Here is an 18,319-nt window from a genome sequence, read left to right on the forward strand (position 1 = left end):
GAGACAGAGTCTCACTCTGTCACCCAGGTTGGAGTGCAGTGGCGCGATCTCGGCTCACTGCAACCTCCGCCTCCTGAGTTCAACAGATTCTCCTGCTTCAGCCTCCGGAGTAGCTGGGATTATAGGTGTGCCACCATGCCCAGCTAATTTTTGTATTTTTAGTAGAGATGGGGTTTTGCCATGTTGGCCAGATTGTTCTCAAACTCCCTACCTCAGGTGATCTGTCCGCTTCAGTCCCCCCAAAGTGCTGGGATTAGAGACGTGAGCTACCGCGCCCAGCCACCATAACAGATAAATCTTAAACAATTATGTTGAATGAAATGAATATAAATTTCATTGATCTGTATTATTTCATTTAGAAGTATCTAAAAGGAAAAAATAAGACATGGTGATACAGAACAATAGTTGCCTTGAGAGTGAAGAGACTATTTGGAAAGAGGTTATAAGGTAACTTTATCAAAACTTTTCAAAAGATATGCTTAAAACCTGTCCACTCCATTGTATGTAAATTATAGTGCAATTTTTAAAAAAGATACATATGCAAAGCCATATCCTTCAAAGTACTCATGGTTTGGTTAAGGAAACAAAACATATATGAAGATGTGCAGAACTAAAAGAAAATACCAAAGAGATTCCAAAGCAGTCTGTGATTAGAGTCAAAGGAGACTGGGAGGAGGGGAGAGAGCTGCAGGCAATGTAGAGAGGATGGAAAAACCCACATGGGAGGTTGGATATGTGTCTATTTGAGGGGGCAGAAAGAGGGTGGGAGGAAAGGCGTGAGCAAAGGCACTGAGTTACACAGCAGAAGCTAAAACCCATGGTCTTCCACGTGTTAACTTGCTGGCCTTTCATAGCAAGTTCATCCAACAGGGAGTACAGTCGTGTTTTAGGAATGAAGTTCAGAGAGGTTAAGAGCTCTGCCCAAGACCACAGAGCTTGCAGAATTAGACTCTGCAATAGCAACTGGGGCATGCATGACCCCAAAGCCTGTGCTCACCCTGTAAATGGTGTTTCACTTGTGAGGGACAGAATCTGCTGGACAGCCATGAGAAAGAAAGAAGCACATGTGGTAGGAAAAGCCCTGGTCAGTGCCAGGAAGTGTCCTTTCTGAGGTTACATTGTTTAGAATTTTGCTCTACAGGAGGGAATAAACAGCTGATTCCACTCAAAAGGCTCCACTGCTATTCATAAACCATGAGAGTGTTTATGTCATGGGCAGAGCTCCCCAAGTGAATTATAGCCTTTTACACACTGTGTACATACAGTATTTTCACAAGACAAAGAAACAGGGTGTGGAAAGAATGCTACAGTTGACCCTCCTCTCTTTCCACCCTTTGTCTTCAACCTTCTCCACCAATCTCAAGACTATACTGCAGGACAGTGCTTTCATGGTGTTTATCTGGCTTTCTGACATAGCCCAGGGAAGTTCCTCAGTTCAGTTGAAGAATGGAAACTTTAAACTATTTCTTCTTGCTAGCACGAGCTGCTGGCTTTCTCTTTATTATATTTAAAATGGATCCATCTTCGCTACAGTAGAAAGCAGATTTTTTAAACATTACTTCAGATGTTTTCTTTAGACTGGTGTTAACATAAAGCAAATGTCTCTTGAAACTCTGAACCAATCTGTTAAGATAAACAGGCTTCACTTACAATATTCCTATACTGAAATCAGGGGCTTGTGGTCTGCAACTTCTTAAAGATTCAATTCATACTTGCTAAAATGTCTACTTAGGAAAAACACATGCACACACACACACACACACATACACACATACTAAGATATCTTTGCCATGGAAACCACAAAGACACATCTGGTTCAGACTCCACAGCACATACCACAAATAGTGCCCATCTTCTAAGGGCAGATCCTAAGTATACACAGGGAAAGCCCAGAAAATTAAATGATATCAATACTTCAAGCATAAAACATACTTTATAATTCCTTTTTTTCCATTGTATTTCAAGATATGTAAGTCTTAATCACTGTTACTTGTTACATTTGCATATGCTTGTTTTTGTCCTTAATGGGATTTCAGACTTGGGTGCCATAGATAAAAAGAGAAAATAAAGGGAAAGAAGGCAATTGAAGTTTCAGATAACAACTCTGGATTCTGCATATAAATCTGAGGCAGTCTGGGTTTCTAGAAGAAGACACTGTCATTATTTAAGAGTCTCAGGCTGGGTGCGGTGGCTCACACCTGTAATCCTAGCACTTTGGGAGGCTGAGGTGGGCAGATCACCTGAGGTCAGGAGTTCGAGACCAGCCTGGCCAACATAGCAAAACCCCATCTCCACTAAAAATACAAAAATTAATCGAGCGTGGTGTCACGTGCCTGTAGTCCCAGCTACTCAGGAGGCTGAGGCAGGAGAATTGCTTGAACCTGGGAAGCGGAGGTTGCAGTGAGCCAAGACTCCTCAGCTGTACTCCAGCCTGGGCAACAGAGCAAGATTCTGTCTCAAAAAAAAATAATAATAATAAAATGAAAAGTTCTCAAGCCTTCTATAAGTGAAGGTCTTGTACTACAGAAAAATATAGGTGAGGTCAGGAGGCCACAGGGAAGGGAATGGGGTCTCTCTGGGAGGGGGAGGCAAGAACAAGAAGTCCTACTAAGTTCTTGATTAGTCATGGCTAACCAAGAGCATTCCAGATCTGGAGGTCCAGGTTTTGTTAGTAGGTACTTTGAAACTGTCAGAAGTAGGCCGGGCGCGGTGGCTCAAGCCTGTAATCCCAGCACTTTGGGAGGCCGAGACGGGCGGATCACAAGGTCAGGAGATCGAGACCATCCTGGCCAACACGGTGAAACCCCGTCTCTACTAAAAAAATGCAAAAAACTAGCCGGGCGAGGTGGAGGGCGCCTGTAGTTCCAGCTACTTGGGAGGCTGAGGCGGGAGAATGGCATAAACCTGGGAGGCGGAGCTTGCAGTGAGCTGAGATCCGGCCACTGCATCCCAGTCTGGGCGACAGAGTGAGACTCCGTCTAAAAAAAAAAAAAAAAAAAAAAGAAAGAAACTGTCAGAAGTTTGTATGATAAAGGCTTTATCTCCCTTGCTGGGCTACAAACTCCATGAAGACAGGGACAATTTCTAATTTGTTTATCATTATATTCCTAGCATGGAGCACAATGCTTGTAACATGGTAGATGCTTAATAAATACTGGATGAGCAAATGAAGAGGATGCTTAATAGACACTCTATATTTGTGTGATACTTTGGATCTGATCATCCTTCAGCTGCAATCACAGGTGTGAAGCATATGACTGTTCCAAGCGATAAAGTTATAACCACATGCCACTCTATGCTCTATTTTTGGAAACTGTGATTTTGATCCACTGCTTCTTCAGTCTAGGAGGCCATGGTTTATGAAGACTGATGTTCCAGACACCAAAGTCTTAAATATAAAAAACAATCAGCATATTTCTGTATTTACCTATTCTGTATGACTGAAGTGAGGCCTTCCACACTGAGAGGTTCATGAGCAATAGTTGTATCTCTAAACTCCAAACTTTAGCTAACTTCAACCTCTATGAAATTCTACTTCCATATCTATACTAATAGCCCGAAGCTATTTGTGTAGGTGTTTATTTGACCAAGAAATACACAGGTCCTACTTTGGGCAACGGCTGTGGTATACACTGCAGACACAACGAGGTATAGAATTCAGGGAGATTCATTTCCATACCAAAGAGTAGCTACTGGCTCCAGGTGTTGACTACTAAGCAAAAATTCTGTTTGTTTACTGCCATCTGAAATTTTCCATTTTTTAAAAAAGTAGCTGCGAACATTTTCATCATTGATGCCATTTACCCACAACTCGAATTCCTGTTTAGTATTTATCCTCCAGTCTAAATAGAGAGGTCATTTTCTGATAAATGCTACATTTCATGAAAAAAAAAAAAAAAAGCTGTCATGGCTAATTTTAGAGACCAACAGAAACAGCAGAAAAAGGAAACACTTTCAGATGTAGATCAGCTTCTTCCTGATGAAGCTACGAAGGGCCAAACAGTAAATATTTTTGGTTTTCTAGGCCATCCAATCTCTGTTGCAACTACTCACTCTGCCACTGTAACATTAAAACAGCCATAGATAATAAGTAAAGAAATGGGTGTTGCTGTGTTTCTATAAAGCTTTATTTACAAAAATATGCACAAGGCAGGATCTGGCCTGCAGGCGGTGGCTTGCCAACCCCTGGGCTAGATAAACAAAATGCTCTTATCTGTAGGAAATAACGACAGATTCACTTACTTTGCTCTTTTGGCCATTTCATTTCCATCCCATCTGGGGCTGTACGGATAATTTTTTTGGGCCTGGGAGTAAAGCTGTCCGCTGTTGGTAAAGTGATAGACGGACTGAAATGTGAGAGTTGGCTGGTCTCGGGGGAAAAACAGAGGCAGGTCAACTGCGAAGACAGAAGAAAGAAAAAGAAAGTTAGAGCATAAACACATCTTACGATTTTTTTTTTTTTAAACTAAATCCGAATGTTAGGTACAAAACTCTATTTGAACCACTAATACTGTTTGACGCTTGGATGAAAGGTGTGGTGTATAGAGAGGGACCAAGAAATAAGTACAAGGTGACTTCTCTATCTTTGAGGAGTTCATAATATAGAGAGACAGATCACACACGGGTGAAAATGTCACCAATAGAAGGCATGACATGTAGGTGCTGTAAAAATGCTTTGAAATGGTCACAGAAGCTTAGGGAAGGATGCCTGGTCGCCTGCAACCATCTGACATTCCTGTCTAGCACTTCCCTGGATCAATACTCCATTGCAGAGTTCTCTTTCTATCTGTTTTAAGTGTCTATTATAGTATAAACTCTTCAAGGGTTGGGCAATGTCTTCCACATCTATAATTTGATGGAGGAAGCGGGACAGAGGCTGTTTTTCAAGAATGCATTTGGAGAAGGTGTAAAGAGTGCAGGTGATAATCTTTCTACTTGATAGGATATGGCAACCAGACTGCCAGGAAAAATGAAGTTATCACTCTACTTCCAATCAAGCAGTGAATTTTGATACTCAGCAGTTTCAATTTTTTCCATATGCATTCCCACATATATTTATATCTCCCAAATCAGTGGGAATTCCTTAATGGAACGTATAAGGGACTACTCTGAGCACTAAATATGTCTGCTGTGATAGTACAGGCTAATTCCAATCCTTGCTGTTAACATGTGTTATATGCTTTATCTTTTCATTTTGGGGTTAACTCAATTTTTAAAAGTAAACTGACTTGTGATTAGTTGAGGCAAATCATCATTAAAAACACAGACTGTTTCAATAACACATTCTTAAAGGTATATAATGTACATGTGTGTGAATGTTATCCACTTCTAGGACAAAGAATAGGAACAGCATAAGAATAATAAGAAAAACAAGTATAGAATTTTCTAGATTTATAGGGTACCTTCTTTATACACTTTATCTAATTTGTAACTTAGAACTCCATGACAGAGATATTATCTTCAACATCTGCATTTAACAGGTGAGCAAACCTGAGACTCTAAGAGGTTTATTAACTTGCTCATGTCACAGCCAGGCAGGGGCAAGACTAAAATCTAGTCCCGTGATTCAAACACTGGGCTCCTACTATGCCCCACATTGCCTTCTCCTGCTCCAAACGACACTGGCCTAACCTGCTTACAACTCATTCACTATGTCACAATTTAGGAAGCTAAAGTTGTCATTGTGAAGGATGTATAAGGTTCATCTTTTTAGCTACACGAGGAAGATATATTTAAAAATACATACCAGATAATTAGGCCGGGCACAGTGGCTCACGCCTATAATCCCAGCACTTTGGGAGGCGGAGGTGGGTGGATTACTTGAGGTCAGGAGTTCAAGACCAGCCTGGCCAATAGGGTGAAACCCCATCTCTACTAAAAATACAAAAAGTAGCCGGATGTGTTGGCAGGCACCTATAATCCCAGCTACTTGGGAGGCTGAGGCAGGAGGATCACTTGAATCCGGGAGGTGGATGTTGCCATGAGCTGAGATCACGCCACTGCACTCCAGCCTGGGTGACAGAGTGAGACTCTGTCTTAAAAATAAACAAACAAACAAACAAACAAACATACTAGGTAATTATACATCTATCACTATTCTAGTCTGGGGTGACATTCAACTTGGACTAGGTACTCTCAGCACTCAGTATGATTTCTTGAAGGAAAACTTAGGTCCACAGCAGACTTTGAAGCAGAAGCCAAAAAACTCCCAAGAATCAAAAAACCATCCAGTTGGGAGGGCCTCTTAGACCTCTGAGTGCACTTGACTCTGATGATGTCTGACTCAGTGCTGCAGGGGGTTTCTACAGATGAATCACACGACAACCAGAGAAAAGGGCACGATTTTGAATGTACACTCTTTAGTCACATTTTTCAAGCACCACAATAGTGCACTCTGAATACATGTCTGTTGGTGCCAAAGCAGAGATTTCATAATATATAGGAACAATACAAAAGACTGATTCAAATAAATAATTCAATTCAGAAATTGCTTTTGAGTCCCTGCATATTGCAAAGCATGATCTGTAACGTTTTCAGTCACTCTGCACAAATACTGCTTTCTAAAATTAACTTTGTATCTTTTCTCATTACTACTTCCATTTCTTCTGATTAATATTTATTTATTTATTTATTTATTTATTTATTTATTTATTTATTTATTTATTTTTGAGACAGAGTCTCGCTCTGTTGCCCAGGCTGGATGGAGTGCAATGGCGCCATCTCAGCTCACTGCAATCTCCGCCTCCTGGGTTCAGGCAATTCTCGTGCCTCAGTCTCCCAAGTAGCTGAGATTACAGGCACCTGCCACCATGTCCGGCTAATTTTTTGTATTGTTAGTAGAGATCAAATTTCACCATGTTGGTCAGGCTGGTCTCAAACTCCTGACCTCAGATGATCCACCCACTTTGGCCTCCCAAAGTGCTGGGATTACAGGCGTGAACCACCGTGCCTCTTCTGATTAATTTTTAAAAATGGCCTGTTCACAGCCAGGCGCGGTGGCTTACTCCTGTAATCCCAGCACTTTGGGAGGCTGAGGTGGGCAGATCACCTGAGGTCAGGAGTTCGAGACCAGCCCGGCCAACATGGTGAAACCCTGTCTCTACTAAAAATACAAAAAATTAGCTGGGCATGGTGGTGCGTACCTGTAATCCCAGCTACTCAGGAGGCTGAGACAAGAGAATCTCTTGAACTCAGGAGGGAGAGATTGCAGTGAGCCGAGATAGCGCCACTAGACTCCAGCTTGGGCAACAAGAGAAAAACTCTGTCTCAAAAAAAAAAAAAAAAAAGCCTATTCACATATACTTTGACTTCAGTTGTTTTATACTATGTACACTTTTGCAAATATAAAATAAGATTGAGATTAACCTCCAAAGCAATCATTACCGGCAGAAAGGTACCATGAGAGCTTCCCTACGAGAAAGCAACAACTTTAAACAGTAGAACTCAAAGGCAATAATTTATAAATTTAAAGCAAATACAGTCATCACTCAGCACCCAAAGCAATGCAGATAATACCACAGGCTATGTGATTTTCAAGCTACTGGCTTTTTTTGGGGGGTTTTGGAATGCCTTCTATTTTCATTCTTATTATTTTATTTTGTAGAAAATGAGCTGCTGATATTAATATTTTAATATGCTAAAAAATGATTTTTTTCCCACCTATTTCGGAACCATCTTCTTTGACCCCCTAAATGCCCAGTTGGCATCAGAAATAATTCAAAATGTGAAGGAAATTTATCTACCTGGGCAAGTGAGTTGTTCTGATTTTTAAAAAACAGCAGCAAGGTAATGTTGATATGCACCACAATCCCCAAAAAGCATTGATTACATGATTATTTCTCCATGGAGATTTGTCTAACAAAGTGTAATTGAAGCCAATATTAAAATTTGAATACTTTCTCAGTGCACACAGTAAATGTATTATCAGGGGAGCAGTAATGGTCAGAGTACCTCAGAGATAAAATCGGTAATTCACATATGAGAAAATAAAAATTTAAAAATACAGTATCTTGCTCAACTTAACTAAGTTGTATCCTGTCTATATCAGTCAATGGTCAATAAAACGATGGCTTATTTTAAAATGTTCTATGCATAAGAATGAGTTAATAACTAAAATATTTATGAGAAATACTTCGCATTTTTCTGACAAGAATGACTTCAATGGTACAACTTAGTCAAGATTAAAAAAATTAAAACTTGCTTTCCTTATCCCCAAATGTTTCTGTCACTTCACTTTTGCCTATAGGTTAACTCACGATTTTCCAATGCATAGTAAAATAATTACTTTAGGACTTCCAACAGCTAACTTGCTCAGAAGGAACTGCCCAGATTCCAAGGATTTGGGGCTCATAGTTTCAGCTAAAAATTGAATACTTTAACCATTTGCTTTCTTTCTTTTTATTTTCTTTTTTTTTTTGAGATGGAGTGTCACTCTGTTGCCCAGGCTGGAGGGCAGTGGAGTGATCTCGGCTCACTGCAACCTCCACCTCTCAGGTTCAAGTGATTCTCCTGCCTCAGCCTCCCAAGTAGCTGGGATTACAGGCACCTGCCATCATGCCCAGCTAATTTTTTGTATTTTTAGTAGAGATGGGGTTTCACCATGTTGGTCAGGCTGGCCTTGAACTCCTGACCTTGTGATTTGGCCACCTCAGCCTCCCAAAGTGCTGGGATTACAGGCGTGAACCACCATGCCTGGCCAGCCATTTGCTTTCTTAGAACCTACTAGGTCAGGTTTGATTCTTAGATCATCCCATTTGATTCAGTTACTTAGTGTTGGTATTATTTTGACAACTGCTTCCTATTTCCTTCTTCCCATATACAGAGACTACATTTTGGTTGGTTTTTCATCCACAGAGGGGATGGTCTGCACTTGTTTAGTAGAATTTTAGTCACCATTTCTTTCTTCTCCTTTTTTTTTTTTTAATTTTTAAATTTTAAATTTTTTATTTTTAGAGATGAGGGTCTTGCCATGTTATCCAGGCTGGTCTCAAACTGCTGGCCTCAAGTGATTCTCCCTCCTTGGTCTACCAAAGTGTTGGGATTACAGGCATGAGCCACTGCACTTGGTCTCAATAACTATTTCTGAAGCATTACTTTCTTCAAGAACTTGCTAAAAGAAGTCACACCAAATGCTGCTTAATTCTACACAAACCAGGCAGTTCACAGGATGCATTCACAGGGTTCTGAAGCCCTGGGGGAGGGAGGAAGAATTAAGCTCTGCACCAGTTGCCTCACTCTGGACAGTCATTGCAGTGATGGGTTCCACGGGTTACAGTCTCAGAGCTTGTGGTGCTCTCCAGACAACAGCCAACCATGCGGCTTTGGGGGGAAGCCGAATGCACGATAAACTATGCTGCCTCTCTGTGAACTCTGGTAAGGTTCAGGTAGTGGCTGCAGTTCTACCTTCCCAAGCAAACACACTTATCTGTCCCTAAATGCTCATCTTCTCACTAGAACACGACTCCAGTAAGGTGGTATCTCAGTTCTTAAGACTTTCTAGAAATTTCTCACTTCTCCAAACACCTCAACAAAGGAAAAACGAATAGCCAAAAGAAATGCCATACCATGCATCTGACTCCCAGGATAGTCTATCAGACACTCAACATTTCAGGCATAGTTCAACAAGTTTGACTATATGATTTCTCCAGAAAAAAAAAAAAGTATCTAATTATGGCAAAATGAGGACAAGGAACATTAATGGCAAGCAGTCACAATTCGCAGTCTAGCACAGAGGAAGAACAGAAGAAATACAAGCAGGGTTAGGAGAACTGAAAGAATCCCAGTCTGGCCATCCAGTGTGGGAACAAAAAGCTCCATACATCCCAGCTGTCCCTTAAGCTATCACCATATAATAAGTGATGTTCACTCCCAATCTTGATAGCGGTGGCGGACAGTTGTGTTTGCCTACCTAACAGCCATTCTCCATCCCTCTTTCTTATGGGCAGAGCCTTCCTCTCACCCCACAGTCTGACAGTGCTGGATGTCACTCTCTCAGCCTTCCATAAACCAAGACATGGAAATGTGACTCAGTTCTGCCAATAGCCCCTGAGGGGAAGTGGGCTATGGGTCTTTTGAGAAATATTTTCCTCTCTGATTAAACATACGTGTAAAGAGAAGCCCCCTTCTCATTCTTGCCTTAGAGCTGATCATGTGAGGTCTTGAGGCTTGGAGTTGAGATGCCCATCTTGTGACCATGAGGCAAAGTCAGCTTGTCATCAATGTGTGGCTGGATTCATCATCCCTGAACTACCCAGCTCTGGATTTCTTGTTATGTGAGACAATCGTTATGATTAAACCTCTTATAATAGGGTCTTCTGATATTTGCAGTCAAAGGCATCTAAGGAAACGTTATTTTCTGAAGCTTCTGTTCAAGAAGGCAAGATAACTGTATAATCTACCTACATATAATTGTATAATCTATTTCAGAAATATTTCCACCAAGCAGGGTTAAGAAAGCATTCAAGGCATATAAATAGGAAAGTTTTGGTTGTCTGGAAAGTTCAGTTTTGCAGGACAGTTCGATCCTTGAAAATGCCAAACAAATGAGGGGTTAACCATAATTGCTTCCCTGGGAGTCACATCATCAAATATTTTCATCATTATTCACAAGTTGGCCATTGTTTCATTTCTTCAAACCTTCCAAACTATTATATAGTTCTGTGCTTTCCCCCGTGTTCCTGGGTCGGCAGGGAAGATACTCATAGATTCGCTTTGTGGTGGTGATGGTTATATTCCCATTTCCAGTCCTCTCAGGACGCTCCAGTTCCTTGAAGCCTCATTAGGAAACGTTTTAACCCCTTGTTGAATTGCTGTAAAGTCACTCTCCAGTGAGGATTCCATTTGAGGCTGATTCTTCCTGAGAGCAATCTGTACACTTTTCATTCCCAGGCTATCCCCACAATGGGGGAAGACTGCCATGTATTTACTGACCCACCCTGATCTTACTACCTACTCATGAAACCTTTGAGACATGTGGATTCCAATTTTTCCACTGGAAAATTAACACTACATATCCAAAATACTCACCTATAAGAAATATAAAAGTAACATTTTCCAATTCAGAACTATCTATTCAAGGTATCTCCATTTATTATCACTACCTTTCATTTAAGTGACAAGAAAGACTAAATATTAACCAGATTTTGTTAAACGTGTTCTACTTTTCACTGGTTTAAGCTGGTTGTGATATAATCATGTAAACAAATTATCTTTGCTTTTTTTGTTTTTTGTTTTTTTTTGGAGACGGAGTTTCACTCCTGTTGCCCAGGCTGGAGTGCAGTGGTGTGATCTTGGCTCACTGCAACCTCCACCTCCCCTATGCAAGTGATTCTCCTGCCTCAGCCTCCCGAGCAGCTAGGATTACAGGCATCCACAACCACACCTGGCTAATTTTTTGTATTTTAAGTAGAGACTGGGTTGGTCTCGAACTCCTGACCTCAGGTGATCCACCCACCTTGGCCTCCCAAAGTGCTGGGATTATAGATTATAGAACCACTGTGCCCAGCCTATCTTTGAAGTTTCAATATTACTAAACTGAAGCTTGAAGTTTCTTAGATTTTTCTACATATGCTAAAAAATCATATTATGGAAAGAGCATGGTATGCCCTTGAGGTCAGATAAAGTGGGTTCAAATCTTGGCTACACCATTAATTAGTGATGACATCATAGGCAAAATATTTCACCTCTTTGAATCCTGATTTTCTCATCTGTAAAATGAGGATAATAATTTCTATCTCACAGTGTTTGTTGAAAGAACTAAATAAAAACTGAACAGGTACTCAGTATGTGTTCATTTCTTTTCCCTACCACCCTTTCTTTAGGTGGTTTTTTTCTTCCATCTAGCTTTATACACTGTTTTGTATATGTGAAATTTCTGATAACTACAGCATACGTTTCAGGTTCTTAAATTTTAACTATTTTGATGAAAATCTTTCTAAACTTCATGTCTCAGTAAATATGATATACTGAAAATAAATTAGCCTTTTTGGGGATGACAGAGAACACATTAAAAAGTTATACACCATGGCCCAAGTGTTAAGGAAGATTTAGCTTGCCATTTCACAAATGCCTCCTACCTAAGAGCCCGCATTCCCTAAACCTCATTTCTGAAAATGCACCTCAAGTGATTTTAATTCACTTCCCCAGGTGGGAGTCACTGCAGAGAATGCTGAAGTCCTTAAGCGCAGGGGCTGTGAATTAGTTATTTTAGTATTTCTAGCACTTAGTACAACACATGACACCCGAGAAACACTCAGTAAAGGCTCATATAAAGCACATGCAAATTAAAACCTCAGTGAACTTCCACTTCATGCCCATTTGATTGACAAACATTTTAAAACTGGAAAATACCCAAGTGTTGTCAAAGCTGTGGAACACAGGGAATTCCCACTCCCTGATGGTGATGATATCAATTGTTAAAACCCTTGTACGGTAACAGTGAAGGTGTACAAACTCCGTGACACAGCAATTCCACTCTTAAGAAACCGCCGCATGTGTATAAAAAGATCGCAGGAGAAGGCCTGATGTAGTCCCACTTGTGATAACAAAAACTGGAAACATCTTAAATGTCCATCAGCAAGAGACTGGATAAATACATTGTGCATATTCTTTCACAGGAGTACCTTACAGCAGTTTAAATGAGTGAGCTAGGGCTATGTGTGTCAACCTAGATGAATCTCAAGGACCAAATGTTCAGTCAAAAAAGCAAGCTGCAGATGAACACTGTTCAGTATATACTTACAAGGATCAAAAATGTGCACACATTACATAGTATTTAGGAATGTCTATGTAATTAAAGTATAAAGACATGCATGGGAAAGATATACACCAAATTAAGGGTAGTGGTTACCTCCGTGGGTGGGGAAAAGGGAGTGAGTGAAAGATGGGGATGCATTTTGGAGGGGCACTCAGGAGGCTTCAGCTGAACTGACAGTGCCCTATTTTCCTTTCCTCTCCTTTCCCTTCCTTTCCATTCCTTTCTTGTTTTCTTTTTTGAGACAGAGTCTCTCTGTCACATAGGCTAGAGTACAGTAGCGTGATCTCAGCTCACTGCAACCTCCACCTTCCAGGTTCAAACCATTCTCCTGCCTCAGCCTCCTGAGTAGTTGGGACTACAGGTGTGTGCCACCATGCCTAGCTAATTTTTGTATGTTTTTGTAGAGATGGGGTTTCACCATGTCAGCCAGGCTGGTCTTGAACTCCTGACCTCAAGTGATCTGCCTGCCTTGACCTCCCAAAGTGTTGGGATTACAGGCATGAGCCACTGTGCCCGGCCTGACAGTGTGCTATTTCTTTTTAAAAAAATTCAGAAGCGATTACAGCAAATTATGAAGATTTGATTAAGGTGGGTACATGGGTATTTGTTTTCAGTCTTTATACACATGTATATGCTTTACATATTTATAATTTTAAAAGTTTAAAAAAGCAAGACATTAATATTCACAGAAGCAGAAATCAGTATGATTCAATTTATATAAAGTTCAAAAATAGAAAAAATAAATGATATATTTTGTGGCTATATACTAAATGGTAAAGCTATTGAGAAAATCAAGGGGGCAGTTAACATAAAATTCAGGGTAGTGGTTCCTTCTGGGAGAGACACCCATAGGATGTCTATGAGACTGGCACTATTCTATTTCTTAAGTTGAGTAGTGTTTATGAATCTTTAAAGTGTGTGGATATGTTTTACATCATCGTGTGTGTGTGTGTGTGTGTGTGTGTGTATACAGATAAATATTACTTTAAAAATGGGGACATCTATACAAAAAACTGAGGGTCAGGAAAACTGAATAGTCTTCAAAAAACAAAACAAAACAAAAACAACCCACAGTGGGTAGAGTGCCAGGAAGAATGAGGGTGTCCATGCCCTTGAGCTCATGGTCTGGAAAAGGAGACCTGGCAAGGTCAAGGAGCAACTTCAGTTCAGCATGCTAAGACAATGGCAGAGGCACGCACGCAGTGTCATGCAGGGAGAAGGGCAGCTGTCTGAGGTTACAGCTCTGCAGAAGAGATGGACTTTGAGTTGGTTCTAGAAGGTCACAAGTTGAATCAGAATTGGAGCCTGGGGAATATCTCATAGAAAGGAAAAGACTCAATAAAGCATTTGATCTTTGTAAACATAATTCTTCACTTTTTATTTTGCTCTTTTGGTATCTCATATTCAATGTAGAAAAGTCATAACCTATCCCAGCATTTTGGGAGGCTGAGGTGGGTGGATCACCTGAGGTCAGGAGTTTCAGACCAGCCTGATGAACATGGTAAAATCCCATCTGTACTAAAAATACAAAAATTAGCCAGGCTTGGTGGTGGGTGCCTGAAATCCTAGCTACTCGGGAGGCTGAAGCATGAGAATCGCTTGAACCGGGGAGTGGGAGGTTGCAGTGAGGTGAGATCACACCATTGCACTCCAGCCTGGGTGACAGAGTGAGGCTGTCTCAAAAAAAAAAAAAAAAAAAAAAGAAAAAGAAAGAAAGAAAAGCCATAACCTGTGCTATCTTACCAATGTTTCCCACTACTCTCCTGCCCATTGAATCTGTGAAGAGAAATAGGTGACACAAAGACGAAGGAAGCCGATGCTGGTGTCAGGAAGCTCGCAGGCCAAGTCCTTCTCCCTGTCTGGAGGGCGCCCCTTGCTTTTCTGGGTTTATCTGGTTTTACTCTCATCAAAGTTCGGATGATCAGAAATGCCTCTTTTCTAGAACTCTGCATGCTTCCAACTTGCGCTCCCAAGCAGGGCTCACTCAGGGTGAGTCCTCATGAGGACAAAGCATATCAGTGGCTGAGGCCAGGATGAAGGGGTCCTAAGTGCTTCTCTGTCCCTCTGCTTCATCCACTCTCTCATCCATCACACACTGAGTGAGCAGATTCTCTGTTCCAGGCTGCATGCTGGAACTGAGGGTCCACACTTCCTGGAGAGGGGCCGGGTGTGAACTCTGCATCTCCTGCCTGCTATGCCATCTGGGTTCTGTGCCCTTTGGATATACCTCCTACTTGGATCCTGGCCCCTTTGCTGCTCTGACATTCTCATTTCCTTAGGCCTGGCTCTGTGTTCATTCCCTTCAACCTGTTATTGCTTCCAACTCTGTGATGCAGTCCAAGCCCCGCCTTCTTCCAGGAAGCCTTCCTTGCATGCTCCATCTCTCAGTGATTTCTCTAGCCTCCATGTCTACATAATCCACTTCTCGGGGGATTGTTGACAATTTCAGTGTACTTATCTTTATGTTAGATCCCTACATGTGTGCCACTGGGTTAGACACACAGTAGGTAGTGGATGCATATTTAGTGACCAACTGGCATTGATTAGTGAGGAAATGGGGACTGTACTAGACATGTCCTAAGAAACATGCTTTTATGAGATGCAGAAAGAAATTGAGCAAGAGAGAACACTGTAAGTAGCATTTAGTACTGTTTTAACTTCTATTTTTAAAAGAATTGAGTCACAATAAATAAACTCCTGGCCTGGGAGGATTAAAAAAGACATCTGGTTAAATTAAGGAAGAGTTTGATTAAAAGAATCCTTAAATAAATTACAATATATTCAAATGCAAAATCCTTAGCATTTATTGGTCAAAATCTTAAAAAAGTCATAAGCTTTTAATTTCAAAGAATTCATAGACAATGTACCAAATGTAAATGATCAGAAGAAAAAGGACAAATGAGTTGTCTGTGATTAAAGTAAGGGGTCGGTTTAAATTCCTGTCTTGAAAAATTAGAACAAAGCAGTTAGATACAAATTTGGGAATACTGTGAATACCCCAATGCGAAGTATGACTAATGTGGCTTTAGGAAGAAAAAAAAAAAGTCCCTCAAATGAATCTAACTTTTTTCCCTGAAGGATCTAGTTATGACCTTTATATTCTAGAGAAAACAACATATATCCAAACTGACAAACATTCCCTGAGCACATACCATGGCCGGCTCTAGGGAAACCCAGCTGAGTAAGGCCAAGTCCTCCCCACAGTGTCAGCATGCCCTCAGCTCACTGTTCTCAGGAAAGGAGACGAGGATGAAGGTTATAACAGAGGTGTCAACCACCATGCAGTATGGGTGCAAAGATACTCCATTGAAGGGCTTCTCGGAGGCTTATTAGATGAGACTGCTTTGAGCAGGGCCTTGAAAAACAACTAGGATTTGGACAGGCAGTGGCAGTGGGAGGACTATGACTGGGAAGGCAGGGAGAGAAGCAAAAGAATCCAGGCAGAGGGAAAAGTATTAAGCAGTCACCATAGAGGCCCAGCGAGGGAATGTGGGGGATCTGGATAGACGGAATACAGGCTGGAGAACAGAAGCTGGCGCAGAGGGGCTCTGGATAAAGCTGTCAAACTGTGGAGTGTTCTGAGCACATAGCGAAGGGCTGTGAATGTCTTTCTATGAGCAGTGTTACCCTTGAACATTTCTATGGAAAAAAGGCCACACCACTCATTCCGGTGTGGCAGACACTTTCCTATAATGCCCCCAGCACGGTATAAACCTCTAGAATGGAGAATGCTTTGGAAAGTATGATGTACAAATCAAAAATAAGGCCGGGCACAGTGGTTCACGCCTGTAATCCCAACACTTTGGGAGGCTGAGGTGGGTGGATCATGAGGTCAGGAGTTCAAGACCAGTCTGGCCAACATGGTGAAACCCCGTCTCTAATAAAAATACAAAAATTAGCTGGGTGTGGTGGTGCCTGCCTGTAATCCCAGCTACTCAGGAGGCTGAGGCAGGAGAATCACTTGAACCCGGGAAGCAGAGGTTGCAGTGGGCCCCGAGATTGTACCACTGCACTCCAGCCTGGGGAACAGAATAAGACTCCGTCTCAAAAAAAAAAAAAAAGTTATTATTCATTAGTAGAAGGGTGTGACTATTTACTTCTCAGTATAAGAACCAATTCTTTACAAAACATCTCTTAAGACTTATCAGCTGGTGTGGTGGTTCATGCCTGTAATCCTAGCACTTTGGGAGCCTAGGCGGGAGGATCGCTTGAGCCCAGGAGTTTGAGATAAGCCTGGGCAACACAGCAAGATTCTGTTTCTGTTTTTTAAAAAAGGCTTATTTGCATGTCTCTTACGTTCAAGGGAGAGACTGAGCGGAAGGCTTGATAATGGACTTCCTATGTGAAAAATCCAGAGAGTCAGGCCTGAAGTTTGGGATTGGGTGTAAGGCTGGCACAGGACACAGTTTAAATCAAATATCCGGCAGAAGGATTACATGTTTCCTCATAAGACTCGGTTAGAAGCACCGGTTACCATGTCATTCCCCCATGCAGAAACCTTCATTAACCTATTTTTATTTCAACATTATCCTTTCCAAGCAGTTTCCATGCTGGATTTATACCGTGCAGGGAAATTACAATTACAGGACAATGTCTGGCCCACTAGAATGCATGGAATGGGGATATTTTCCCCAGAACGGTTCAAAAATCAGCCACTCAATCTGTGAAATGGGTGGGGAACAGCTCATGTGGGTGCAGCCGGGTGTTGAGTGAGGAAGGCATGCGCACTGGAGGTGGGCAAGCTTTGGCAGGTGAACTGACCGCGGTGCTCCTCTTTTCCCATTCCTAAGACTAGAAAACACTTTAAGCTCAGGGTTGGAAATGAAGCAGGTAAAGCACGCCATACAGAAAGTGCTCGATCAACAAGGACTGCAACCTCAAGGAATGTAAGGATGGGAGGGATTGTATACTGGGAGAAAACAGTGTTTGGAATTTGACAGATCTGGGCTTGATTCCTCCTTTACCAGTTGCTACCTGGGTGACCTCAGGCAACTGACTAAACTCTCTGAGTCTAGGTTTTCTCATCTTTAAAATGGGATGATACCTACCTTGCAAGGCTGCTGGATGGTTTACATGATATAATGAATATATGTGCAGAATACTTGGCACATAGCATGTCTTCATAAATGATACCTATTATTACTCACTTTTCTCTTAGAAGCAATTAAAACAGACAAACAAACCTGAGTCTATGTAATTTCTTTTTCTAGCCTGATTTCCAGCTGAGAAAATACAAACCAAGCTTTCAAAACAACTTTCAAAACAAGTTGAAAACTAAGCTTTCAACTTAGTTTTGTCCACCTATTTATTTGAGGTAAATTCAGAGTCCTTTGGAACTCTTCACTTCTAATTCTACAATCTTCTTCCATCAAATAAAAAAAAATCATAGCTCTAGAGAATCTATGATCAAATGGGGCCCTGCAGCCAAACAGGACCACAGATCAGAAAAAGATCTGAACAGAGAGAGGATGAAACCTCGGTCAGACAGTTTTCCTTTTTTTTTTTTTTTTTTGTTGAGACGGAGTCTTGCTCTGTTGCCCAGGCTGGAGTGCAGTGGTGTGATCT

At 41.3% G+C, this 18,319-nt stretch overlaps 1 protein-coding gene across 1 annotated transcript in view; it reads right to left on the bottom strand.

Annotated features, from left to right (window-relative positions):
• The window catches only part of BRE (brain and reproductive organ-expressed (TNFRSF1A modulator)), a 457,102-nt gene that overhangs the window by 36,879 nt on the left and 401,904 nt on the right, over positions 1-18,319 (bottom strand). The window contains exon 12 of the mRNA XM_011956325.1: positions 4,243-4,396. Coding sequence (XP_011811715.1) covers positions 4,243-4,396 — 154 coding nt within the window. The remainder of the gene's footprint in view (positions 1-4,242; positions 4,397-18,319) is intronic.

This window comes from Colobus angolensis, unplaced genomic scaffold (genome assembly GCF_000951035.1).
Source record: "Colobus angolensis palliatus isolate OR3802 unplaced genomic scaffold, Cang.pa_1.0 Scaffold413, whole genome shotgun sequence".
Taxonomy (NCBI): Eukaryota; Metazoa; Chordata; class Mammalia; order Primates; family Cercopithecidae; genus Colobus; species Colobus angolensis.